A 27,931-nucleotide genomic window follows, 5' to 3' on the forward strand; every position below is an offset into this window, starting at 1 on the left:
GGAGGGACTCATGCATTTCACAAGCAGAGAGCTTTGTGGCTCCCCCACTCCCAGGACTAGCGATGGTCATCATTATAGATGCAAGAGGTAGAGCGTGTCCTCCAACAATCCATAAATACCTCGCATCCCATAGACACAAGGCTATTTTATTCAGTGGGGTGCTGTCGAGTCAAAGGAGATGTTTTTGAATCCCTGGATTTTTAGGGGTTAAAGAGTCTGAATCCCCAGAACAGATTCACTGGCTTTCCCAAGCCATGAAACAGCAGAGAATCTAGGTTCTGTCATTCCCAGTCCTGGGTTCTTTTCCACTAGCCCTCCATGCTGATGCAGGGTGCCACACTTTAGAAGAATGCCCCAAAATATGGGTGGCTTCATCTTTTTCTCTTCCAGCAGCACTTTGCTGCAAGCAAGGAAGGCTGCTGAGACCGTCCTTGGGAAGTTGTCTTTCCCGTTATTGCATTCGCTTTCAGCCGGTTTTTCACCTCCTTACCTAGAACCACCGCAGACTAAACCACCGGCACTCCCATCCGCTGTCTTGGCTTCTCGCGTCCCTCCCCAGACAGGAAGCATCAGGCTAGCGACGCGCACAGGGGCCGCAAGAGTCCCGGGAGTAACCGGCCAGAGGGATGTCGTGCTGAGCCGATTGCAAAACGAGTCCACGTCCTCTTGTCTGACCCTCACGACAGCCTGTGGCAGAGGCTGAGAATTTATTAATTTTTCAGATGCGTGAAGACTCCATTTGTTGAAGTTCTTTTGTACATCAAGGAATCAAGAGCTAAACTGGCAGGATTTTGTACTCGGGCCCTCCACTGACCTGTTTGGGGACTTCATAAATTTATAAAAAGGTGCCCTTTGGGAGAATGAGTCACAGAAGTCTGCCCCTTCCTCTGGGGTGACTCAGGACCCTGCCAGGACAGACCAGACACTGGATTTCAGCCCACTGGTCCCCATGGAGAAGCTGTGTAGATATTAATCCATTTAATTCTCATAACAGACCTGTAAAGTGGGTTATCCTCTCTTTCTACAGATGAGCAAACTGAGGCTCAGGAAGGTTAATGTCGTAGGCCAAGTAATAGAGCTTCTTGGTCTCAGAACTGGGATTAAACCCCAGCTTTTGTGAGATCTAACCTAGTGGTGATTTCACAGGCGTCATCCTGCAACAGAGGCCCCCCACAGGCCCTGTTCAGTCCTCAGAGAGCAAGCACTGGAGCTGAATCTCCTCCAGAAGGCCCTGGGCACTGGTCATTTTGCACGAGGGAGCGGCCTCTTCACCAAGGAGTGGCCCTGGGAGGATAGCTTCTCAGAGTCGATGGTGCAGGGCTCCCTGGGGTCTTGGTCAAGAGGCACATTCTCTTTCAGAAGGCCTGGGCTGGGGTGCCTGGGTGGCTCAGTGGGTTAAAGCCTCTGCCAGGGTCCTTGGATCGAGCCCCGCATTGGGCTCTCTGCTTAGCGGGGAGCCTGCTTCCCTCTCTCTCTGCCTGCCTCTCTGCCTATTTGTGATCCCTGTCTGTCAAATAAATAAATAAAATCTTTAAAAAAAAAAAAAAAAGCCTTGCCTGGCCCCTGGGATTCTGCATTTCTGACACACTCCCAAGAGGCTTTGGGGCAGCTGGTCCTGGACCACACTTGGATTATTAGAGCCTTAGGGGAGGAGAAAGTGGTCATTAAGTCCTGCCTCTTCCCATGGCTCTGAAGACGTGATGAGAAAGAAATCAGCAGCTGCTTACGAAGCATATACTGTGTGCAGGGCCCAGCTCCTTGTTAGCGAACAGGAGGAGAACAGCTGCACCCAGTGCCGTAAAGTTAAAGGATCACTTACACCTACTGTGGATAAAAACCGGGAACAAGTCAAGAGAAATGAAATGGATTAGATCAACTGTATATGTGATGCTGTTGACAAAGGGAAGTACAGGGCCGGTGAGAGCCCAGTGGTGGCCCCTTCACCTTGGGGAGGATGGACGGGCTTCCTAAGGAAGTCATTCCCATGGTGATGACAATGACCGTAACCAGAAATACAGCTGCCGTCCATTTATAACGGAGTGCCAGGCACAATGCCACACAGTGTGTGTACTTTATCTTACGTGGTCTGTGTGCTAGGTCTGTACGTGTTCATTCATCCCCATTTCACAGATTGGAAAACAGAATCAAAGAGATCAGGCAGTTGCTGTTGCTAACGGAGGTGCATGAGTGTGTGATTTCAGGGTTCCTGTTCTGTGTTTAGCAGGACAGACTCTGGTAATGATCTTGTGCCACTTAACCCGGTAATGACGTGAGGCACTTTCTCAGCGTGGTCTCCACCAAGGGCACAGTGATCTGGGAGCTTCTCTATGAAACAAGATCCCGGACCCTGTCGTAAGCCTCCTGAATCTAAATTTCTCAGGTGGAGGATCAGGACTTTGCCTCTCCCAGACCTCCTCGATGACGCTGGTTGGTGAGAACTTGGCACCTTGGAGAGAAATGGTCGGGACCTGCCGTCCATTCCCAATCCATTCACCTCCATCTATCGTCCTTGTTACAAAAATGTCCGTGCCTCGTTAAGTGGAAATGACTGTTGGGTGTATGTTTCCTTGTTTGCTTAATACATGCATACAGCACGCATAGGACATGGGAAAATCAGCAAGAAGGAAACAAGAGGACTCTAATGCACGGAATCAAGTCATCAGGAAAAGCTAAACATCTGATTAAGTATTTATTACTTGAGACAAAATTGTGAAAAAAGGCTCTTTAGGCAAACTTGTCTGAAATGTCCTTAAAGTATTCTAAGGCAAATAAAACAGAAAAAAGAAATTCACCCACAAGGATAGAAGAAATCTTTTCATGCACAAAGTGTGCATCCATAAGTGATTTTTATAAATATAAAATTAAATTGGAAATGCCATTAGACAAATTGGTTTTAAGACAAGTCCCTTAATTGCAGATGTTAGATTTAGGCAAAGGTAGTCATTAGGTGAATAGATCTTAGATGGTGTAGCTTTGTAAATTGGTTTCCTGCAAATTAGTGTTTTAGTTTTTATATGTGGAGGGCATAGAAATAGAACTTGGAGACCGTGCCGCTGACCACTCAGGGCGGATGTGGGCTCAGGGGCTGGGTGGAACCAAGGCATCGTATCTCCTCCTTGGGCGTTATACTCCAAGCAGGTTGGCACCCCCAGATCCGTGATTGCCCCCGATTCTTTCCTCTTACCCCTGAGTATGGTGAGCACCTGGAAAGCATATAAAATCCAAATGCCTGGCCCCAAGACTCTCCTTCAGTAGGTCAGAGGTGAAGGCCAGAAATACAAACTTCTAGCAAGCATCGGGGGGCTGTCGCGGGTTGTTCAAGAACTCTCTTAAGAATTAGTGCTTTTGGGGGGTGCCTGGGTGGCTCAGTGGGTTAAAGCTTCTGCCTTCGGCTCAGGTCATGACCCCAGGGTCCTGGGATCAAGCCCCACATCAGGCTCTTCGCTTGGCGAGGAGCCTGCTTCCCCCTCTCTCTCTGCCTGCCTCTCTGCCTACTTGTGATCTTTTTTATATCAAATAAATAAATAAATCTTTAAAAAAAAGTTAGCGCTCTTGGGACACCTGGGTGGTTCAGTCAGGTGAGCATCTGACTCCTGATTTCAGCACAGGTCTTAATCTCAGGGTTGTGAGTTCAGTCCTGCATCACTGGGCTCTGTGCTAGATGAGGCATCTACTTAAAAAAAAAGAAAAAGGAATTAGCGCTCTTTTTTGTTTTGTTTTCAGAGAACAGGACAAGAGTAAGAGGTTGAGTGGTTTTCAGACATCACTTTTAAAAGACGCAAATGTGGGACCCCTGAGTGGTTCAGTCGTTAAGCTTCTGCCTTCAGCTCAGGTCATGGTCCCAGGATCCTGGGATCGAGCCCCGAGTCAGGCTCCCTACTTAGCCGGGAAGCCTGCTTCTTTCTTCCCCCAGCTTGTGTTCCCTTTCTTGCTGTCTCTCTCTCTCTCTCTCTCTCTGTCAAATAAATAAATAAAATCTTTAAAAAAGAGAAAAAAGACATAAAGCTGGCATCCGCCCACCATCCTGCATAGAATCCCTGGAGAGGGGGCTCTCTGCATCAGCCTGAGGCTAACACACCTCTGGGCTTTGCTGTGCTCCACTCTGTGCACCCTGTAGGGAGGGCAGAAGCGGGCGTAGGAGGGGCCACCCAAATGCAGCTGGCCTTGACCAGGAGCAGGAAAGGCTCCAAGGGGGAGTCGGTCTTTAGTTGTGCTTTGAAGGGTGGATGCAATTCTGATTATCGGGAAGGGAGGGTGTTGAAGGGGGCCAGTGTGACAAAGGCCATGAGAAAGGAGCGTGGTTGCTGGGAAACCCAGTGAGGAAGCCGTCTGCCCAGAGTGGCCAGGGAGATGCAGGGTGGAGGCACCTGCCGGCGCTGGGAGGGGCTAGATGGCCCGCAGCCCTGCCGGGCAGGGAGTGCTTGGGGGACCTCCAGCGTGACGTGTGCTGGGGGAAGATGTCTGGTACAGGGCGCAGATGGATTAGAAGGGTGGACCGTGTTACCCACCCTACAAGAGGAAATGAGGTCCCAGACTGGTACTCAAGGGGGCAGAGAACACAGAAGTTTGCAAAGGACAAAGATAAAGTGACAAACTCGGAATGGCAGACGGGGTAGAGCGGGCTCCACATCTGTTATGATCAATCACTTGGTATTAAGATATCATAAAGATATAAAAATAGACACTGAGCGTTACTAAAGATCTGGGCTGCCTAGACTCCCCTCCTTTGTCTACCATGTTGGAGAAAGGCAGGGATTACAGAGCTAATTCGCGGAAAGCCAATAATTCCACCTTTTAACCTTTTCCCCAATTTCCTTCCTTTTTACCAAATCTACTGAGCTTAAAGGCTATTTTAAGTAATTCTTCAATTCCTACTCCTATTTAATTGATGACCATATACAGTGAAACAACCAGAAAAGAAACACGGGCAGAAAAAGAGAAAGGGGTCCTCTAGGACCCCAATATCTTTTTTCTCAAGCAATGAAAGTAACCATGTCCATTAATGTGGTCATTACCTCCTTGCCTGTTTCAGTAGAATTTCTAGTGTCCTCTTGGCCATTTTCCTAGCAAAGAAACCAAGTACATTTTGCTGCAGAAGTGGTGGCAGGAAGCATGGTGGCTGAGTGTGTGCAGGAAGGTGTAGCTTAGCAAGATGGTAGAACCCAAGGTCCTCACTGTTCCTTCCGAGGGTTCCATGCTGCCCTCTTGGCTCTGTTTCCTTCTGTCCAAGCGACTGAGCGCCTACCTGCCTTAGATAGAACACAAAGGAAGGAATAATGGGTAAACGTTCCTGATTAGAAACCCTTAACATGTCCAGACACATTGCATTTGCTAGGGTTGTGCAAAGCCTTCCAAGGGCCAAGGGAGTGGACCCTTCAGTAGCAGGAAGTGGACATAGGAGGTGGGTTTCTGCCCCTTGGTCACTTTCAAGAGAGCACCATTGGTCATGCACTTGAACATGTTAGATTACCTTGGGTCCTGTGCATGGGGGATGGTGACACATGGGATGATTGTAGAGGGACGTTAGGGAGCCCTGTGTTTGACACTGGTTGGCGTTCTGGCATTGGTGGGCAAGCCGATCAGGCCCCCTGGAATGATTGGGCTTCCATGTTTGTCTGCTGTAGGAGCCATAATTCAGTGTCCACACACCCCCAGCTGCGTAGTCCTAAAGTTGTTTTTCATTTTATACTCATGTCCCTTAGAGAGGTAGGAGAGCATCTATTTCTGGGGGAAGGTGCGAATTCATCCTACCACAGAGTGTTGGAACATCAGCTCGTTCTCTAAACATGTGAGCCCCTCGCTGTGGGAGCGGGACACCATACAGGACGCTAAGAAGAGAGTGACACGCAATTTGAGGTCCTGGTTCTCCAGCAGAGGGCAGACAGCTGTGCAACCAGGAGGTGCCATTCGGTCCTCAGAGCCCAGGGGCATTGCATCATCCGCAAAAGTGAGATGATACTATGTCTACATGCCAGGGTCGCTGTGAGGATCGAAGTGAAAAGCATTGAGCATCTGGCACGGGGTTAGGGGCGGCTAGAGTGCTGTCCGCCATCACTGTTGCCCCCACTGCTGTGGGCACCGACCCACCTCACACCCACAGGAGGCCCACTGGGTGCGGAATGGAAGGAGCAATGTGAGAATCCAGGAGGGCTTCTCGGAGGAGGTCATTTTTGAGTTGCATCTTGAGGGGAGAGGAGGAATGGGCCCGGAAGACAAAACAGAGAGGAATACTCCAAACGGAGGAGGGAAGGCGGCAGAGGCCCAGGGCTGTGGGAACGGCAGGTAGTTTGGGGAACACGGAAGTTCTGTGGGAAGGAGAGGCCTCGCCCGCGCACCTCTCAGGTTTCTCTCTGAGGCAGGAACAGCGTTCTGCTGAGGGAGGGGAGCCTTGAGGAGACCAGGGAAGACCACGGCAGCCCATGCGGAGAGTGTGAGGGACAACGGCCACCCCGTGGGACTTAGGGGAGGGCGGAGACTGAATTGGGGGGGGGGGTAGAAAATAAGGAAAATGCACAGGAGAAAAGCAGTGAGTGTCAGAGGAGACTCTGATCTAAGGCTTTTCAGGTAGGCTAGCAGGAGGTCAGGAGGTAAAGTGTGGCCATAGAGAGCTAACCAGCACGCGGACCTTGGATGGTGTGTCAGGAAGATGGGGTTTATTTCTAGGCCATCAGTGGGGTTTAAACGAAGGTGGGACAGCAGATTGGTGCCCTTGGGACGTCACTTTGGTAGAACTGAGGAGAAATGAAACTGGAGAAGGCCACACTTGAAGCAGCCAGATGGATGGAGAGAAGTCTAAGTCCTCAAGGAGCAGGACACAGAACCTGTGGTCCTCCCCACGTGGACAACAGGTATGAAGGGGAGAGCACTCGGACGCGGCCGTCCAGCCTTCCCCAGCCCTGCCGTGACCCCTCCTGGCCGAGCTTCTCCCAGGCCAGCCTGCAGCCCACAGGACTGAACCCTGCCCCCCACCGGTGCTAGATCATTTTCCAGGAATTTGCAAGGTTGTCCCAAAGATGGCCCGAGGACTGCCCTGTCCTGCAGCTCCCCTGAGTTTGAGCATCTCTGGGAAGCTTCAGAGCCAGTGTCCTGAGTGCGTGGAGGTCACACCAGGGCCTAGGAGTACTTGTTGGAGCCTTTCTACAGTTTGAACAACCCAACTGTGGCTGCCACGTGAGTGGGCCAACCAGTCCCGCCACCGAGCTCAGATCTCACGGAGGTCCTGTGTGGACAGGGGGAGATGAGCGACACAGCACACAGACACAGAAGCCTTGCCTCCACGTGGGGCATCCAAGTCCGCTGTGTGACTGCGAGTCCTCATAATGCATCACGCTCAGGTGACTGGGGAGGGCATTAAGGCTAGCACCAGGGACGTCACTTGTGGAGGTTCACTCTGTTTATGGATCTGAAGTAGAACTGGCTTCTAGTCCCGTGCCTGTTAGAGTGTGCCAGCGGAGACGATATTTTCACAGGACAGTGACAAAGCTGTAGACATCATAGTGTACCCTAGAACAGGTCTCTTTGAAGTTCGATGGGCTTCCATGAACAGAAGGATGTGCTGTGTTCGTTCCCCGGTGAGCCTTACTTAGCCTGACAGCTATGTGACAGATATCGCTAATGCCTGCCTGGGTCCCTAAGGCCCGCTTTCAGCAGGAGATAAGAGTCCCTGTGTGCTCATTGTGTAGCACCTACCCCACTGGTGTCTTCAGCTGGTGCATTTCGTCTCTGGGCCCATGCCCGTGCCCACAGTCCCAGGGTGGGCGCCCATGCAATGGTCCAGGCTTCTGCCCGTGCCCCCAAACTCATGGCTGCCTCTCGCCCTCCTTTTGCTGCAGATCCTGGCGCCCCTGTGAAATTGCCTTGTCTGCCAGTGAAACTGTCACCGCCGCTACCTCCAAAGAAAGTCATGATCTGCATGCCTGTCGGGGGGCCAGATCTCTCCCTGGCGTCCTATGCCGCCCAGAAGAGTGGCCAGCAGAGTGGGGCCCAGCACCACCACACGGTTCTGCCATCCCAGATCCAACACCAGCTGCAGTACGGCAGTCTCGGCCCGCACCTCCCCTCCACCACCGGCTCCCTCCCCATGCACCCCTCCGGCTGCAGGATGATTGAGGAGCTGAACAAAACGCTGGCCATGACCATGCAGAGGCTGGAAAGGTACTTGGTGGGGGAGGGGAGGGGCCTTGTCTGGGGGGCGTGGTTAGGGGATCTGACGGTGACTCAGGGATGCAAAGACCAGGCAGGGTAAGGGCTCGTCCTCGCTAGGGGAAAAGTTCAAAAGTAAAATCAGACCAAACACTGAATGTCAAGGAAAGTGTGGAAGAAGAAAAAAGTCGTGTTGCCTATTGCCAAACTATAGAACAATCACATGTATCAAAAAGAAAAAGTAACATATAGTATACATGCGTGTACTATATAAATAGCATAATATGTATAAATGTACTAATATGTGTGAATATATTAATATATTTAATATAGATTTTAATTATAAATATTTGCTATAAATTAAGTACTTGATATAAATATATTAATATATATATTTACACGTAAGTATATCTAAATACATAAATTTATGTAAAGAATAACGTGTGTTATATATATAACATATAGGCTTCTATAAGTCTTAACGTTTTTTGAAAGCTTATACATGTAATTATTAATAGTGGTTACCCCCCAGGTGAGGAGATGGAAGAGAAATTCTTTTATATTTCATACCTTTCTGTACTGCTTTTTTACTTCGTGTGTATTGTTTTTATGACACAAAAAGACAGGGGCTCCTGGGAGGTTCAGTGGGTCAAGTGTCCAACTCTTAATCTCGTCTCAAGTCACACTCTCAGGGCCGTGAGTTGGAGCCCCAGATAGGGCTCTGCGCTCAGCGGGAATCAGCTTGAGATTCTCTCCCTCCCCCTCGGGCTCCCCCTTCCCCTGCTCAGGCCTGTGCTCTCTCTCTCAAAGAAAGGAAAAAGGCAATTTGAATGTAAATAAGAAAAGAGGAGAGTCGGCAGGAGGGTGGTGGAAAAGCAGTGTGACAGGAGAAGTGGAAGGCATGCTCCTGTTCTTGCTGATAAGGACTCGGAGGGCTGAAGCCTGATTACTGGCCATCAGTGTGTAGCCACACCTGACACAGCCCCTTCTTCAGCCAGAATCCCCTCCAGTAGCCCTGCCGGGAGATCTGGAAAGAGAACCCGAAGGACCCGGTCTGAAATGTTCGTGCCTCTGCGTGTATGCAAATACCACCCCACTCCTCCCGGATTTCCCAGTGTGATTCCAAGGCATGTTGCTTGCCCTAATTGCCTAGCATAACAAGAAGTGGTGCAATCCGCCCACCGTGCAAGATGTGTCTGAGCTTGGGACCCCGAGTGCCTGTCCCGGAGTAATGACAGCTGCTAGCTGGGTCCTGCCAGTGGGAAAGTTGCAGTCCGGCGGGGAGCCTGCTGGGCACCAGGCAGAGAGCCAGAGGCAGGATGGACACGGTCAGGAGCTTTCTGTGATCGTTTCCCAACTCTCCGCCAACGACTCTGTGTTTGGGCTTTAAGTGATTCCAAGGGAAGTAGCTGTTGCTAGGATTCTGACTTGATCATGCGTTAATATCCACCCTTGCTGGAAAAAGCTTTCTTTGGCCCCTTGGCATCCTTCTTAACTACTGTTACCGTTGATAAAGAAAGTAGTCATTTTAAATGTGGATGGTACTTTATAGTCTTTGATATATCTTCATTATCATCTTAATCCTCACGTGACCTAGGGAGACTGAGTAAGTAGAAAAACTAAGGAAGGCAAAGTCAGTTCCCCAATGCCAGCTTCGCGAGAGGGCTCTGCAGATGGCTGGTTGCCCACCTGTAACCCTATCGGTACAGAAACTGAGGCCAAGTGTTTAGATGCTTTTATAGCGATTTGACAGTATGATTTTATGTCTGTTGAATCTGATAATAAAAAGGGCTTCATTTTTTAGGTTTTTTACATTTTACAAAAGCATCAGTTTGTGATAGATTGAAAATTAAAATAGATAAATACACTGACCAGCCAGCCAACAAAATGGGTCCTTCCTCAGAGACGCTTTGAAAAGCACCGTCCTAGGTAGTAAGTCAAGGGATCATGTCCTCAGGCCTGGGGCTTCCTCCTGAAGACAGCTCACAGTCCGCCTGATTCCCATTCTCCATACCCGCAGTCTGCCTAGTAAGTCTTTGTATCTCCCAGGAGCTTTAATCAATTGAAAAAGATCCTCGAGGGAGCGTGGTCGTTGCTAAATGTGTTTCTACTAAAATAAGCCATTTTAAAAGGTTCAGTGGGAAGCCCTAACCAACAGGGGACACACCATTCTTCAGTTCAGGAATTTCTGTGTATATTTGTAGAATATTTCAGCCGCGTGTCGACCAGAGGGTAAGTTTGCTGGACCTAAACCAGGTCGGGTTCTTTACTGAAATGAATCAGAGAGAACAGATGAGATTATGGGAAGAGGGTCCAGGAAGGGGAAGAGCCTGCTGTTGGCAGCTGGGCCAAGGCCATCCCCTGTGCTTCTTGTCACCCTTGGGCTCTCACTCCCTCCTGTCTCCCTCCCTCCCACCTTAGGTCAAGGACAGGGTTGTTCTGATAGACCAGCCAGAACGTAGGGAGTTAACATGGACATCACTCGAACAAGATCACCCTCCAGAGAGAGAGAGAGAGGTCTCTTCTTCCCAAACAAATAAAGATGGAGAGATTTTTTTCTGAGCGTCCCCAGGACTTCCAGGAGTCCTGGACAGATCTGAAGCAATGGGGGTGTCACAGGCCACCTCTCACCAGCGCGGGCTCTGCCCCTGTCTTTCTGTCTTTGGTGACGCTACCTTCTTTCAGCTGCCTCCAAATGCTCCCTGTTGCCTGTCAACATGATTTCATTCTTGGTCTCACCAAGCTTAACACAGAAAAAAGAATCCTTTCTCTCTTCTGGCAATTTCCAGTGTCCCCCCAGAAAACACGGCAAGTGGGAAGAAACATTCCCGAGTGCTTAGGTGAGCCAGCCACGAAGCCCCTGAGGTCTAATGGAATGTCACCTGCCGGCCTTGGTGCATTCCTGCGGTCGGCTCCTGATGAAACACTGTTAAGTCCCGTGAAAACCAGAAGAATTAAGGAGCATTAATGCCGGGCTTTGGGCCATAAATCTGAACAAATAGACGTGTTATGGAAGGGGCCATAGACAGTATCCAGGCAAGCAGCCCGCTGCCTGTTGCATCCTTCCTCACCATTAGCCTTCCTCTCCTTGCACCAGCAGGAGCCTCCCAAGGCCCCCAGAGAGACCACCCCCTTGTCAGGAAGGTCTGATCATCACCGGGTTTCTTCTAGTAAGTTACAAGTTTTACTTCTCCTAACTCAGAGCCCTTCCGTTCTATTTCTAGTCTTCCTTTCCTGTGAAAAGTTTCCATATCGTCAAAGGTCTCTACTGGTGGCTTTATTAAGGGCTTCTCTCTCTCTCCTACACTAAATAATCCCAAGTTCTTCATAATAACCATTTATCGAGATGGTCTGTAGACCCATTACTATCTTGCTCACGTTCTCCCAAGGACACTCCATCTGTTCTGATCTGTGTGAACAAGTTCTTTTTTTTTTTTTTTAATTTAAGTTTTACTTAGTTAACATACCAGGCAATGTTGGTTTCGGGAGTAGAATTCAGTGATTCATGACTAGGTACAACACCCAGTGCTCATCACAACGAGTGCCTTCCTTACTGCCCATCCCCCACCCCTTCCCTCCATCAACCCCTGTTTGTTCTCCATCATTCAGAGTCTCCTATGGTTTGTTTTCCTCTCTTCTTCCCCTCCCCTTTCCCATATGTTCCTCTGTTTTCTTAAACTGTTTTCTTAAATAAACTTCACGCATAAATGAGATCATAAGGTATTTGTCTTTCTCTGACTTCACTCAGCCACCGTAATACCCTCTAGCTCCATCCATGTTGTTGCAAATAGCAAGGTGGCCTCTTTGATGGCCGAGTAATAATACACTCCACCTCTTCTTTATCCCCTCATTAGTCGGTAGACATTTGGGTCCTCGCCACAGTTCGGCTGTTGCTGATAATGATACTATAGACAGGAGTAATTTCTTAATCACTGCTCTAACCTGGGCTTCCTCCATGACGCAACAATGCGACATGTTCCATCATAACACGTTACATGTTACTGACATGGTCACATACAGCGTTGGCTCACCACTTGTGGGAGAGGGGTGCAGGAGGAGGGAGCTAGAGATGAAGCTGAAGCAAACTTGAAGAGTGCCATATGGATCCAAAGTCGCAGGACAGCCCCCGGCAGGACAGCCACCTGGAGGGGACCCCCGCATCACGGGGGTGATGTCAGCCAAAGGCACCACTTCTTTTTGCCTTCGATTCCTCGTCTGTAAACCAGGGGGAATGACCCCGCCACCAGCCTCATTAGGGTTGTTTGCAAAGAACAAGTGTCTTCTTTTGTCCAAATCCATCATCTTATCGCATGGCACGCAGTGAAAATGTCCAAGAAACCGTGGTGAATGTTCCACCAGATTACATAAAAATCCACCCCCGTGCCCCTGAAAGTACGTTACAAATAGGTTCGATTCGTCTTAGCGAAGATTTTGTTTGTATCCATTTCCTGAAATGATATGGTCTTCATTTGTTTCCTTCCCTGATGATTCATGTCTTTTTTTTTTTATAAACATGTATTTTTATCCCCAGGGGTACAGGTCCGTGAATCGCCAGGTCCACACACCCCACAGCACTCACCAAAGCACATACCCTCCCCAATGTCCATAATCCCACGCCCTTCTCCCAACCCCCCTCCCCCCAGCAACCCTCAGTTTGTTTTGTGAGATTAAGAGTCACTTATGGTTTGTCTCCTTCCCAATCCCATCTTGTTTCATTTCTTTTTCTCCTACCCCCTTAACCCTCCATGTTTCATCACCACTTCCTCATATCAGGGAGATCATATGATAGTTGTCTTTCTCTGCTTGACTTATTTCGCTAAGCATGATACGCTCTAGTTCCATCCATGTTGTCACAAATGGCAAGATTTCATTTCTTTTGATGGCTGCATAGTATTCCATTGTGTATATATACCACATCTTCTTGATCCATTCATCTGTTGATGGACATCTAGGTTCTTCCCATAGTTTGGCTATTGTGGACATTGCTGCTATAAACATTCGGGTGCACGTGCTCCTTTGGATCACTACGTTTGTATCTTTAGGGTAAATACCCAGTAGTGCAATTGCTGGGTCATAGGGCAGTTCTATTTTCAACATTTTGAGGAACCTCCATGCTGTTTTCCAGAGCGGTGCACCAGCTTGCATTCCCACCAACAGTGTAGGAGGGTTCCCCTTTCTCCGCATCCTCGCCAGCATCTGTCATTTCCTGACTTGCTGATTTTAGCCATTCTGACTGGTGTGAGGTGATCTCTCATTTCATGTCTTTTTTGAAAGTGACATTTTCTCATTTCAGGTATCATGCCATTTCTAATATCTGCAGTAAGCTCTGTGATCTAATTGACATAAATCTTGGGATTCAAACTTAAAATCCTAATCAGCCACTAATTTTCTTTCTCATCTTAGTTCATCCATTCCCTGTGCTGCGGCTTCCCTGTTGGTAAAAGGTAGATGGGATCTGTGTCCCTGTTGACCCTGAAGGAATTTGGGGAAGATTTTTGAGGGAATACACTTTAAAGGAGTCCCTCTTAGTTAAGGAAAAGGGAAATTCATCCCTCTGGTCCCTCAGGCTGGAAATCTTGCGGTCGCCCTTGGTACCCTTCTTTTTCTGGCACCTCATGTCTGAGGGGTTGGCAAATCCTGTTAGGTCTCCACGGAGAATGTGTCTCAGTGATGAGCCACTTCCCACCCAGTGGCCTGACCCCATCGTCCCTGCTGCCTGGTCTCCTGCCTCCACTCTTGCCCTTTAATCAGACAGACAACATGTAACAAAAATCAGGTCTTTTTTTTTTTTTTAAAGTTTATTTTATTTTATTTTTTTTAGATTTTATTTATTTGACAGAGAGAAATCACAAGTAGACAGACAGACAGGCAGAGAGAGAGAGAGAGGAAAGCAGGCTCCCCGCTGAGCAGAGAGCCCGATGCGGGACTCGATCCCAGGACCCTGAGATCATGACCTGAGCCGAAGGCAGCAGCTTAACCCACTGAGCCACCCAGGCACCCCAAAAATCAGGTCTTGACAGCCTTAGTCTGCTAGGACCGCCACAGCACAGTACCACAGACTGGGCAGCCTAAACAGCAGGAATTTATGTTCTCACAGAGCTCTGGACGCTCGAAGTCCAAGATCTGACTGTCAGCAGGAATGGTTTCCTCTGAGGCCTCTCTCCTTGGCTTGTAGACACTTCTCCCTGGGTCCTCTCGTGGTCTGCCCTCTGTGTGTGTCTGTGTCCTAATCTCCTGCTCTTAAAAAATCACCATTTAGTTAGAACCCCACCCCAACGACCTCCTCTTGCTCAGTCGCTCCTTTAAAGACACTGTCAGGGGCGCGTGGGTGGCTCAGCCTGTTAAGCGGTTGCCTTCGGTTCAGGTCATGATCCCAGGGTCCTGGGATCGAGTCCCGCATCAGACTCCCTGCCCAGTGAGGAACCTGCTTCTCCCTCTCCCACTCTTGTGTTCCCTCTCTCGCTGTCTCTCTCTCTGTGTCAAATAAATAAATTCTTTTTTAAAAACAAAAATAAAAAAATAAAGACCCTGTCTCCAGAGGCTGTCCCATTGCGAGGTACTGGGATTAGGAATCAAACACCTGAGTTTTGAGGGGGACGCGATAACCCATAATCATGTCTGTGCCCAGAATGCTTCTTTGGCCTTCCAGCCCGCTTACGAGTGAAAAGCAAAGAAGGCCAGCATGGCACGGACCCCTGTCATCTCCCTGACTGGTTCTCCGCGCTGCCCACCCTCGCGCACCACAAAGGCCTCTCGCTGTTCTCGCCGCCTGGGACATGCCGGGTGCCCTCGGACAAAGGGCCTTTGTGCTGACTGTTCCCTCGCTCTAGACTGTTCTTCCCTCACACACACTCAGGCCTCCCTCCCTCACCTCCCTGGGGTCTGTCCTCGGCTGTCACCTCCTCAGGGAGACCCTCCCTGATCTCCCTACTCAACATTAGAACCTTTCTCCCAACACAGCGTGTTCTCCAGCCCCCACCCCTTTATTCTTTTTTGGAGCTTTTTCCCCATCTAACAGCCCATATTGTTGGCTTTTCATTTGGCTTATTGCTCTTCTCACCTAATAGAACATACCGTCCACAGAGGTGAGAACTGTTTGGTTCAGGCTTGCATGCTGAGCACCTAGAATGGGGCTTGGCTTACCGTCACGATAGATGCTTGATAAATGTCGGAGTGAATAAACCACCGTGTGAATGAGTGAACGAACGAACAAATGAATGAATGTAGAGTCCTGGGTAGCCGCTGTGCTTGGGTTCTTAGTCTACTCCCTGCCGAAAATGTTTAGAGTGAACCTGACTGATGGCCTTTGTCCCTGTTGAACTTTGTGTTCTCGCAACACACGCGTTGTATAAATTTTAATGATGGCGGCAAAACCGGGTCTTTAACCCTTTGTGTTTTTCTCATGATCCCGACATGTCAAACGCTCCCTGTCTGGAATGCACTCTCCTCTCCTCTGCCACGCACTCCGTCTTCGTTTGCAGAGTAAAATTCGACTTGTTTTTCAAGAAACACCATGTCCTCCGTGACCGCTTCTCAGATCCCCAGGGGAAGGTCTGCCTCCTTCTGGGCTGTGTCTGTCTGGCCCCATGTTGCGTGTATGTATATTTTCTCTCAGATGGGGGCGGGGCCCAGCCTTGTCTTCCCCTGCAACATCCTCATTCCATCCTGGGTGGGACCTGCCATGTAGCAAATACTCAGTAAACATTTATTAAACGAATGCTATTAAGTTCTTCTGAGCATCAAATAGAAAGGTATTTTTTTTTTTAAAGATCTTATTTATTTGAGAGAGAATGAATGAGAGAGAGAGAAAGCATGAGAAGTGCGAGGGTCAGGGGAGAAGCAGACTCCCTGCTGAGCAGAGAGCCCGACGTGGGACTCGATCCCAGGACTCCAGGATCATGACCTGAGCCGAAGGCAGAGGCTTTACCCCACTGAGCCACCCAGGCGCCCCTAGAAAGGTATTTCAATCTAACATTTAATATTTCCTTAGAAATTCCCTTAACTGTAGAATCAAGCTTTAGTCGTGGGTACACTCCCCAGCCGGTTGTTGAGCTGTGTGAATTCTGTTTTTATAGATACTAGAAAAAAGGAAAAATGTCTTCCTTTAAAGTTGCACATCGATCTTTGCTTATCACACTGAGTAATAGCAGACTTGAGTTTAAGATCCTGTAATGTTGATGATGAACTCTACCCCCTGAAGTTCGTTGTACCTTCATTTAATTCTCTGACACCATATTCGTTGTAGACGATAAAATGGGGGAAGTGACCATCCTTGGCTCTCCTAGCAAACTAGGGAGGTGTAGGGTTTCATAGTGGATCATGCAGCTGTCTCCAGTATCCTCCAGCTAAGACTAAAAGTTAACTTCCAGAATTTTAGGAATTTACAGAGATCTGAAAAATAAGCACAAGTAGGTGAAAGGTGGGGGAGGGGGGCATCCTGACTAGCGTATTAGCATGGAAGGAGTAATTGAAATCTCTGCATTGGAACTAAAAAAGCAAAAAAATCCACATTTTGTTCCCATTATTCCTCATGTATATCAATAATTGATATATATAATTGATATATCAATATATTGATATATAATTGATATTTTAATTGATATATGTAACATATTATTAGCCCCAGAGGTACAGGTCTGTGAATCGCCAGGTTTACACACTTCACAGCACTCACCATAGCACATACCCTCCCCAATGCCCATAGTCTGACCACCCAATAATTAATGTTCTTTTTTTTTTAAGATTTTATTTATTTATTTGACAGAGAGAGATCACAAGTAGGCAGAGAGGCAGGCAGAGAGAGAGAGGGAAGCAGGCTTCCTGCTGAGCAGAGAGCCTGATGTGGGACTCGACCCCTGGACCCTGAGATCATGACCTGAGCCAAAGGCAGCGACTTAACCCACTGAGCCACCTAGGCGCCCCCAATAATTGATGTTCTTAATACCATTTTATTTTTCACCCACTGAGTTTTGGTTTAGGAAATTTTAAGCAGACATTGAGCTCTACAGAGGATACATTTGCTTACTACACATGGGTCTCAAAGTGGACAGATAAATGTCCTGATAAATTCACTTTTCCTCTACCTTTTCCTACCCCTGAGTCCCTCAACAGCTAGAACAGGAAAGTTCTGACACTTAAAAAGGAAGGTACCTGTGTTTCCTTAGCATCTGTAAGATCAGTCAGCAGTTTTTTAGTGAGTGCCTTTCCTGGACCAGGCTGTGTGCTGGACCCTGGGGATACAGCAGTGAACCAGGTTTGGAGGGCTCCTGCCCCAGGGATGCAGACTCTGCCGGCAGCATACACCGGGGGAGTCAGGGCGGGAGGATGGCATACAGTAGGGGGTCAGCTAGGTAGGTGGGATTCAGGGTGGGCTTCTCTGGAGAGCTGCATCTCAGCTGAAATCCAAAAGATGAGGATGATCAGATGAAGAGGGAGAAGAGAAATGAGCAAACATTCTAGGCAGATTCGAGGAAGGAGTGATAGACTGTCTCCAAGTGGTTGGTGAGATTTTTATGAAAAGGCAGGAAGCTGGTAGTCACTCCCCAAGTCTGTAGAAGACCAACCATTGAGAATGAGAGAAATAACACAAGATTGTAATCCGACATACAGAAGAACCCAGGAACCACTGGAGAGGGTCCTGGAGGTCTTTGAGGCGGCTAGACTAACAGCTGGCTCAGATGTTTCACTTGTGTGTTTCATAAAGGAAAACCAACAGGGGAGATCGTCTGCTCAGGACCTGTCCAACTCAGTAACCTCATGCGAGATAGGTTGAAGTAGGTTGTTAACTCGACTGTGACTGTTTCTGGAAATAGAATATTTCCAGATATTAGTCGTACATCTGTGTTAACAAATCCAGACCAGTGATGGTCAACCAGATGCAGGAAAGTTTCCAAAACCAACTTGAACTCTTTGTAATATTTACTGAATACTGCATGCCAAGTGTTGTGGTAGACCCACAATTAATAACACCACTGGTCTTTCTTAATCATATTATTCCATAATTACGTTTAGACCTTCCAAAGAGCACAGTTCATTTATAATCCTAGTATAAATACATTCCATGGTAACAACTGCTTTTTTTCACGTGGCCTCTAGGGCCATAGGAAATTCTAAAGAATAATTCCTGGTCATGAATTAGATGATTTCCAAGGTTTCTCGTCGCCATAACAATCTAATTATTGGGTTGGCTTGTGCTAAGAACGCTTCTGTCTGCAAATCAGTGTTTGGTGGTGATAAGCCTTGGTGCCTTGGTGGCCTGGCAAGAATGAAACCAAAGACCCAAATGTCATTGGCTTGTGTAGTAGCATCTGTTCAAAGCAGCTCAGGGTTTTGTTCATGTCTATGAACCCACATACGTACTTAAATGAAACGCGTTTCCACAGAAGGATCCTCTTTCTTGTATCAGTGACCATTTGTCCCTGACCTCTTGAGGCCAGAACGTCAATTTCTTACTTTAGGTCACTTCTTTGATGGTGATGCATGTATTTAGCTCTAAGTGGCTGCAGGTTGATATTGTTTTATAATGTGACTGTTACTTCCAGTGCTGTGATGCGACTTCAGTGCAAGGTGATGTCACCATGAGCAGGACAGATCTTCCCCACTAAGGTGATGAGCAAACTGCTCAGGGGTGGGTTAAAATGAGACTGTACACACCACTAACATCTTTTGAAGTCTTAAGAGGATGAAAAAAGGCAGCATATTTTCAAAAGAAGGAGAATCTGCTCCTGAATTCCTATATGCATCGGTAGAAAACCTGCTCTTGCCCAATGCGTGACTGTTGATTTTTGATCGTCTCAGAACCGTTGTCCAGAAAGATTTTTCAGGCCAAAAATAACCAAAACACTAAAGGAAGCGTTTTTAATAAATTCATGGATAATATCCGTAACGACTGATTTATGATGAATGGTTCCTGCTTAAGCGCACCCCTAGTTAAAACAACAACCATCTTGGGACACCTGGGTGGCTCAGCTGGTTTAGCGACTGCCTTGGGCTCTGTTCATGACCCTGGAGTCCCGGGATCAAGTCCCGCATCGGGCTCCTGCCTCAGCGGGGAGTCTGCTTCTCCCTCTGACTCTCCATGCTCTTGTGCCCTATCTCTTATTCTCTCTCTCTCTCAGATAAATAAAATCTTATATATAAAACTAAAACAAAACAACAACCACCAACATTGACATTTACGGAGCACACTGCACCAGCACTGAGAAAGCCTGTGATGTGGGCAGCTTGGTTCCTCCATTTAACTGGAGAAGCCCAACCTAGATGTCCAGCGAGTGAGGGGCCCTGCTGGTCTCAAACACAGGTCTCCTTGCCGTGCATCCTGCCTCCTGGCACCACCACCCAGCCAAGCATGATCTAAGCATGGCCGTGCTGGTGCGGAGGGCTGAAGTTCTGGGAGGAAGCCACCACTGCTGGGCTCCTCTATCAGAGCTGGAGAGGGCCGTGGGTCACACTCTGTGTGTCTTACGGTTTTATGTCTCATCCCATTCTCAGACAGGACTTCAGTAACGTGGGTCCCTGGCCTTGGAAAGGGCAGAGGAAGGGTTATGAATGAATTAATTTAAATTCATCACCACTACTGGGAAAAAGAAAATCTCAAAATGCATTCTCGACTCAGGAAGGCTCGGTGCTCTGCTCTATATATAGAAGAGCATAGTTTCCTGCTGACTAGAGTCCAAGAGAAAAACAAAAGCTCTAATGTTGAGTTTCTTATCTTAGAAGGCCATAATAAAATACACAGTGCGTGCCTGCTGGCCTCAAATGAGGCTGATTAACTGTTTTCTTGGATTTCAGTGCTTATTTCTGTCATTCTTCAGCCTCAGGCACTGTAGTTCGTAGCATAATTTCTCACACATTTTTGGTCTCCAAGAAGAAAATTGTTCTCTCTCCCCTCTGAAAACTCTCTTTATAACTCGTGCGCATCCCATCACAAAAGCTGTTCCCCTGGAAGTTTCATTTCATTTTCAGTGTTATATTTGTAGATAATAAAGTTCCTCTGTCCTCTGAGGAAATTAATGTCTTTTTAAAAACTTTAACAAGCAGTGCCTCTGAAATCCGCAGCCAGAAAGCAGTATCTCTTTATTACACGTCTTTCTTTAGAAAGGATGATGAAATGGTGCTCAGGTTTTTTTCAAGAAAGATTAGGATTTAAGATAGTGATTTTTTTAATTTTAAAAATTGCCCCCAATTTCCTAAAAGAGTATCAGAGGGGTTTGATAACCTGTAATCCCCCTCCCGTGGTTGAGGCCCAGGGCCCTGCTTGCCTCTGTTACCACATGACAGAGTGTGATGCTACAAAGCTCTCTTGGAAAGAGACCAACGGCTGTCCTGAACCTGGATTGTGGTAGATGTTTTGGCATTCATTTCTCTATGAATTATTTTTTTTAAAGATTTTATTTATTTATTTGACAGAGAGAAATCACAAGCAGGCAGAGAGAGAGAGAGAGAGAGGAGGAAGCAGGCTCCCTGCTGAGTAGAGAGCCCGATGCGGGACGCGATCCCAGGACCCCCTGAGATCATGACCTGAGCCGAAGGCAGTGGCTTAACCCACTGAGCCACCCAGGCGCCCATTTCTCTATGAATTATTAAAAGTAAACTGCCTCACCCTCACTAGTAATAACCATGATAGGTTATAAGATAGTTGCTTAATTTTCAAAGTCGAGGGCTTCCTTAGAAACATGCAACTATTTCAATGGTAGGAATATGGCGGAGGGGAGGGGGTTGGAAATCTGAGGGGCACCTTTGTGCTCTCAATCTGTGTGTCTCCTACTTGGCTTAGTCATGTCTAAAAGGAGAGTTGAATTTTCCAAAGAGAACACTTGCTAAATGTTTTTCTTGATGGAGACAGGACTGAGGGAGCGTATAAAGCTTTTCACATCGATGATATGTCATGGTAAAGAAGAGAGTTTAGAATGTATGCTTTTACAGATTTACGACTGCCCTTTTACTCTCAAGCTTTTCAGAATTTTTCTGTTTTTACTGCGTCTATGCTAAGTGGTAGCCATCCTGTTTCAGGTATATTTTTCTTTATTCTTCCCTTTATTTTCCACAAAGGAAATTATCCTTTTTGGTCAGTGAGGACAAAACAGACTCCACATCCTCGTGGGCTTACATTTTAGGGAGAGGAGACCCATGAATGTGTAAAGTGTGGTGAAATGCGGAGGGGGTACGGAGGAAAAATAAGGCAGGGAAATGAGGAGTTGATGGGGAGACTTTTCTGTCCTCCTTAAAATAGGTTATTAATGTGGCCACAGTAAATGCACGCGGTTCCCCCTTTTCAGTGCCAACCCTCCATGATTCACAGTTGGATTTTTCAGCCTACTAAATAGGGTCTCCCCTCTCTCGTACCCTGTTCTGTCTGTGCATCCACTCACCACCAGCCCTGTGCTATGCACGCTAAGACCGTTATACTACCTGAATCTAGAATTCAAACCTGCCTCTCTGTTCCATAATGGCCTCTAGCCTTGGGGCTCTTCAAAGCCAAGTTCATATAGCAAAAAAGCAGTTGGGTTCTGTGAGCATCTATTGTCCTTGCTTTGTGCCAATTGATTTCTTAGCACGTCCGTGTACCAGAAAATCCTAGTCATCGAGGCTTCTCTGGGAGAAGGCAGCATGGTTGGTGGAAAGGACACCGGCTCTGCAGTGAGAAGACCCAAAGCTACTTGCCTGCTGTCAGCACAACCACCCTTCCCTCGTGTTCTCAGAAGCATAGCGCCCTCCTCTGTAAAATCAAGATAATAGCAGTACCCTTCCTCACACCGCACATTCTGGTGGAGAGTCCATGAGAAGATAAACATTTTCAAAACACTCTTATAGAACCCTTAAAGGACCCCGTGTGTTAGCTATTGTAGTAGCTTTGAAAGATGCCCACCTCCTTCACCCTGTGCCCTGGAGCTCCTGGTCTATGTAATTAGTAGAATGGAAATACTCCAAAATGGCACAGTGATCCCACGTCTCGTGAATATCATGGAATGCTCATCCCTGTGATATTTGCTGGGAAAATTACATCATCCGGAGCTAGGGAGATGGAGAACAGAATCTCCTCTTTCTCCCTCCCCTGGAGAATAACGCCTTTGGCGTTTAAATCCATTGTAGTACGTCCTATAAGAAGAAATCTTCTAGACTCCATCTCGCCCAACTACCTTACCTTACAAGATTGCCTAACTCTGGGCAGTCTTACTGGAAGTAGCCTGACAGGTTGTGAATGTAGAATTGGAAAATGCAATGACCTTAATTAAGCTCTTGCACCTGTTCCATGCTCCCGCAGTCCTGAGATGGAGGGTACTGTGGGTACCATGGCATCCTTCCTAGCAGAAACCTCTCTGCCTTATCTATTTGGGTTATTTTCTTAGGGGAAAACTCGCGGTTGCGATTTCCAAAACCTTAATTTTCCCCTTCATTAGGCTATTTTCTATACAACAGCAAGACTGCAAAGGTCACAGGGTGGTTATTTTCGTGAATTCAACGGTGGGAAAACACAGGGTGGCCTAGCCTGATTCCAGGGGACGTCAGTTCAAATATTTGACTGACTTTTCCATCCGTTCCAAAAACATGCGCACAAATGGGGCTGGGAGATGAGGAGCATTGATAATCAGCCTCTGTCTGTGACGCTCATGGTCAGTGGGGCGGGGAGGAGGTGCTCAGACTTGTAATCATCACATAATGCGACAGATGCCGTAACAGAGCTGGGAGCCAAGCTGGAAGCACAGGGAAGGGCCTGGTGTCCGTTGGAAAAATCAGAAAAGGCTGCTCGGAAGAACTGGGATCTGAGCCATCCCTGAAGACTGGGGGATGTCCCAGGCCAAACTCTGAGAGGATAGTTCCGAGCCTGAGCGAGGGCAGGAGCAGAGAGAGGAGACAAGAAGTCTCCCAGGGTGTCTGGGAAGCAGCAAGTGGCCCCGTGCAGCTGGAACGCTGGGCATACAGTGAAGAATGGAGACAGACAGATTGACAGAAATGTGGAGCCATCGTGTGATTTGCCCCCGTGTCCATGCGGGAGGGGCTGGAGATCATCAGGCTGACAGTGAGACCCTTCAAAGGTCTTAACGGGTGGGCGCCTGGATGGCTCAGTGGGTTAAGCCGCTGCCTTCGGCTCAGGTCATGATCTCAGGGTCCTGGGATCGAGTCCCGCATCGGGGGTCTCTGCTCAGCAGGGAGCCTGCTTCCTCCTCTCTCTCTCATTCTCTCTCTCTCTCTGCCTGCCTCTCTGCCTACTTGTGATCTCTCTCTGTCAAATAAATAAATAAATAAATAAAAAGATTTAAAAAAAAAAAAAAAGGTCTTAACGGGGAGAATGACACAATCAGATCTGTTTGACAGCCGTAGAGAGGGCAGAGAAGGGAAGGTTCTGGAAGAAGAGAGAGTTCAGAGCCATACCAGGGATTCTGCTTCTGCGTGGGCGCAGGTATTGTGACATCAGTAAGAGATGAGGTTCTGCAGTCCCTCCTGCCTGAGTCCAGTCATGTCTGCACCGTTCCAGCTGTGACCTTGGCCATGTGCCTCGCTTTTCCTCTCCGAGACAAGGGAATAAGAGTAGTACCTCTCCAAAAGGGCTGTTGTCGGGCTTTCCTGAACCGATGCATGGCATGGGATGAGCAATTACAATGTAACGTTTGTCCTCTTTGCGTGCGGCAGTGCAGTAAGAGTCAAGGAAGGCTGGGTGAGAGGCTTGGGGTTTACCTGCAGTTTTCATTCCCAGTCAGCTACTGGGGAGAGGAACAGTGAGCTCAAGCCGCAGGCAGCGAGCTCCGTTTGAATTCCAAGCAAACTCAGGGCTTCATCCCCAGGAGTTTTGATGGGAATGATCCAGAATGGATCATATTACATGAGTCAGCTTTTCCTCGGGGAGTGTGACAAGTACTCCGGAAGGCATGGTGACTCAGGCCACCAGAGTGTCATTTTGGAGATCACTGACCCGGGCAGCATGGGGAGGACAGCCAGGGTGCTCAAGAGTGCGCTGGGAGCTCTCGCTTCAGTGGGGAAGCCGCTCGGGGACGGGAGCAGGGGAGCCGAGAATTGACTCCGCAGAAGCCAGACATCAGTGGATCCTCAGATCCCCTGAGAATCCGCCTGAAACATAACAAATCAGGCACTCAGGAGAAAAGATCTGGAAGGTTCCTAATCCAGGGAAAGCTGCAGATTCCCGACAGTCAATGCCAAGGTTGCTTCGGGAGACACTCACATGGTACAACACTGGGGAAGAAGCACGGAGTGAAACTGTCACGGATATTCTAGGCCAGTGTCTCCCAAAGGGGCAGTTTGGCCCCCGCAGGACATTTGGCAATGTCTGGTGATATTTCCGGTCATGGCAGTTGGAGGAGGTACTGCTGGTCTCTGGTGGGGAGAGCCCAGGGATGCTTGCTGAACACCCTGCAAAGCACAGGACAGACCCGCACCAGGAAGAACCATCTAGCCCAGATGTTCATCACGCTGAGGTTGGCAAAACCTGGTCTAGGCCATTATTTAACCAAAATGTGATACATGCAGTTGTCGGTAGTCCACGAGTTCCGTGCAGGAGAACTTTCTATAAAAGTGTTCATCATCGGGGCGCCTGGGTGGCTCAGTGCGTTAAGCCTCTGCCTTCAGCTCAGGTCATGATCTCAGGGTCCTGGGATCGAGCCCCGCATCGGGCTCTCTGCTCAGCAGGGAGCCTGCTTCTCCTCCTCTCTCTCTGCCTGCCTCTCTGCCTACTTGTGACCTCTGTCTGTCGAATAAATAAATAACCTTTAAAAAAAAAAGTGTTAATTATCGTACTTATTTTTAACAGCAGTTATAAACACATAGAATAATTAATGCAGAAGACCCAGGATGACAGAGATCATGCTTAAGATGAGGCCACAATGGCGTTTGTTCCTTTAAACACTGACTTAAAGATACAAAGCCGAAAATAGCATAAATGAGCTCAGCCATTGCACGCACACACAAAGGTGAGTGTGGGTGTGAGGGCAGTTAGGAAAGATCAGTTTAAGCCAGAGGTCAGAAAACTCGGTTGTTTTTCTGTTGATTATATTCCCTGTGCTGTACCTTCATGCCCGTGACTACTTCATTTCCTAAGTGGAGGCCTGTGTCTCGTTCTTTTTTATGGTCGCACGATATTCCGTTGTATCTACTACATTCTCTTTATCCACTCATCTGTCGGGGGGCACCTGGTTGCTTCCCTGTCTTGTCCGTCGGGGGGCACCTGGTTGCTTCCCTGTCTTGGTTAGTGTAATAATAATGCAATCAACATAGGAGTGCATGTATCTTTTTAAAATAGTGTTTCCATTTTCTTCCTGTAAATACCCAGTAGTGGAATTCCTAGATCGTAAGTAATTCTGTTTTTAATTTTTTGAGGAACCTCCCTCCTGCACCAGCTTGCGTTCCCACCAACTGTGGACAAGGGTTCCATTTTCTCCACATCCTCACCAGCACTTATTATTACTATTTTTGGCCATTTCTTGTCTTTTTTGATGCTAGCCATGCCAACACGTGAGGTAATATTGTGGTTTTGACCTGCATTTCTCTGATGATGAGTGATGTCGAGCATCTTTTCATCTGTCTGTTGACCATCTGGATGTCGTCTTTGGAAAAATGTCTATTTGGGTCCTCTGCCCATATTTTAATTGGATTATTTGGGGTTTTGGTACTGAGTTGTATAAGTTCTTCAAATGTTTTGGATATTAACACCTTATTGGATCGTCCTCTGCATGTATCTTCTCCCATTCAATTGGTTACCTTTTTGTTTGACGGATGGTTTCCTTTGCTGTGCCAAAATCTTTTTATTCTGGTGTAGTCCCAGTAGTTTAATTTTGCTCTTGTTTCTGCTGCCTTAAGAGGCATAGCTAGAAAAATGTTGCAAAGGCCAAAGGGAGTCCTGCCTGTGCACTCTTCTGGGATTTTTACGATATCAGGTCTCACAATTAGGTCTCTAACCCATTTTGAGCTTATGTTTGTGTATGGTGTAAGAAACTGGTCCAGTTCCATTCTTTTGCATGTCGCTGTCCAGTTTTACCAGCAGTGTTTATCAAAGAGATGGTCTTTTCTCCATTGTATATTCTTGCCTCCTTTGTTGTAGATGAACTGACTGCATAAGCATGGGTTTATTTCTGGGCTCCCTGTCCTGTTCTGTGGATCTATGTGTCTGTTTTTGTGCCAATACCCTACAGCCTTATAGTATATCTTGAAATCTGGGATTATGATCCCTCCAGCTTTGTTCTGCTTCCTCAAGATTACCCTGGCTTTTCGGAATCTTCCATGGTTCCATATAAATTTCAGAAAACATTTTCTGAGAGTTGAGATAGTTAGGATTTGAGGCTCCGTTGCAATGCCTCAACTCTGCCACATTGGAGCAAAAGAGACTAAGACAGTCAACGCGACGAGGTCATCAGATGAGTCAACAGAGGAATCGTCCAATGAGTCTGTTCACCATCCCGATGATTACAATGCAATGTCTGAGCCGAATCCTCTAAACTCGGTGCCCAAGGGCAGCCTGATGGTGGCAAGGTCAAACACTGTTACCTACCCTGGTTAGTAAGATTTAAAATACTTATATAAAGTAATAATACTCTCCATGACACATTGCCTCCACCTTGCATGTGTACAGTGAGTGCGGATTGTGACTAATCAAAGTACACAGTCTTACCAGTATCCCAATTCAATTTTTAGGTAGCATATTGAAACAGGATGGGCTCAAGTTCCAGCTCCCTTCTTTACTACCTGTGTCCTCACGAGCCTATTCATTGTCCTCCAAGAGCCTCAATTTCCTGCTTAATAAAATGAGGATAACGACATTCCTCCTGCAGAGTTGTCATAAAGATGAAATGAGATGTTGGATATAGAAGTTTCTAGAACAAAAAAAGAAAAAAGTTTCTAGAACAGCAGACAACACAACCAATAAACGTTCCCTTTTTTCATTCCCTCCATGCGTGCTCTGTCCCAGTTCTTCTGCCTATTTGATAAAGAGGCCCTTTTTGTCATTAAGCCATTGACAAAAGTGCCTGCCAAGTCAGGGGCACCCACAGGACTGCAGGACACACATCACAAGCACCTCCCTGAAAATTTAAAAAAAAAAAAAAAAAATTCTTAATACTCTGTGAAAATGATTTGCCAGCCCTTTAGAAAAGCACCTAAATCTCAGGGATTCCAGTCCATATTCACTCAGAAAAATAATCAAAGATGATTGAGCGTCTGCTCTGTGTCAGGAACAGTGGTGGGCATCTGCTCTAATGCTACAAACAACAGTAAGACCCGGTCCCTGACCCTCCGGGAGGCTCCGGCTTGGTTGAGGACAGGAGGCAGCAAGCGAACAGATGTTCACAACGTTCACAATGGTGGAGTCTCTGGAGAACACGGGCAGAAGCTTCGCCTGGGACAGAGGATTGACAGATAAATTGAAATCAGCACAGCGAGGGAGGGAGGGAGCACATTCCCAGCTGATGCCTGTAACGCCTTGTTGCCTGGGACCAAGGGGTACGTGGCATGGGGACATTCCATCGCTGGGAAGGGGGCATTGAGCGTGGGTTTAATAATAGGGGTCAGCTTGTGCAGGGGGTTGCGCGTCCTGCTGTGTGGGAACTGTTCCTCGTAGGCCGATGGCTTTTACTTCCCTTCAGCAGTGAGACCTTTCCTGGAGAGCAGATCTGCTAAGTGACAACTCCATTAGAGAAAACCAGCCTTTCCTAAGACTGATACTTGGCGAGGTGTACCCCTTCCTGCCTGCAGCCATGCGGGTGGAGGCCAAATGTAATCAGGCACTACGTTCACGTTCACGTCGATTTAGTTCTTGGCCTTGACTAGTACAGCTCATAAGGCGTTA

General features: G+C 47.7%; 1 protein-coding gene across 10 annotated transcripts in view; it reads left to right on the forward strand.

Moving 5' to 3' along the window:
* PHACTR1 (phosphatase and actin regulator 1) overlaps positions 1-27,931 on the forward strand; it is a 550,281-nt gene that overhangs the window by 478,720 nt on the left and 43,630 nt on the right. For all 10 annotated transcript variants that reach the window (XM_045066953.1, XM_013056847.2, XM_045066954.1 and 7 more), the window contains one exon: positions 7,833-8,154. In XM_045066953.1, coding sequence (XP_044922888.1) covers positions 7,833-8,154 — 322 coding nt within the window. The remainder of the gene's footprint in view (positions 1-7,832; positions 8,155-27,931) is intronic.

The sequence above is a fragment of the Mustela putorius genome, unplaced genomic scaffold (genome assembly GCF_011764305.1).
Source record: "Mustela putorius furo isolate JIRA1106 unplaced genomic scaffold, ASM1176430v1.1 tig00003870_pilon_pilon_pilon, whole genome shotgun sequence".
Lineage (NCBI taxonomy): Eukaryota > Metazoa > Chordata > Mammalia > Carnivora > Mustelidae > Mustela > Mustela putorius.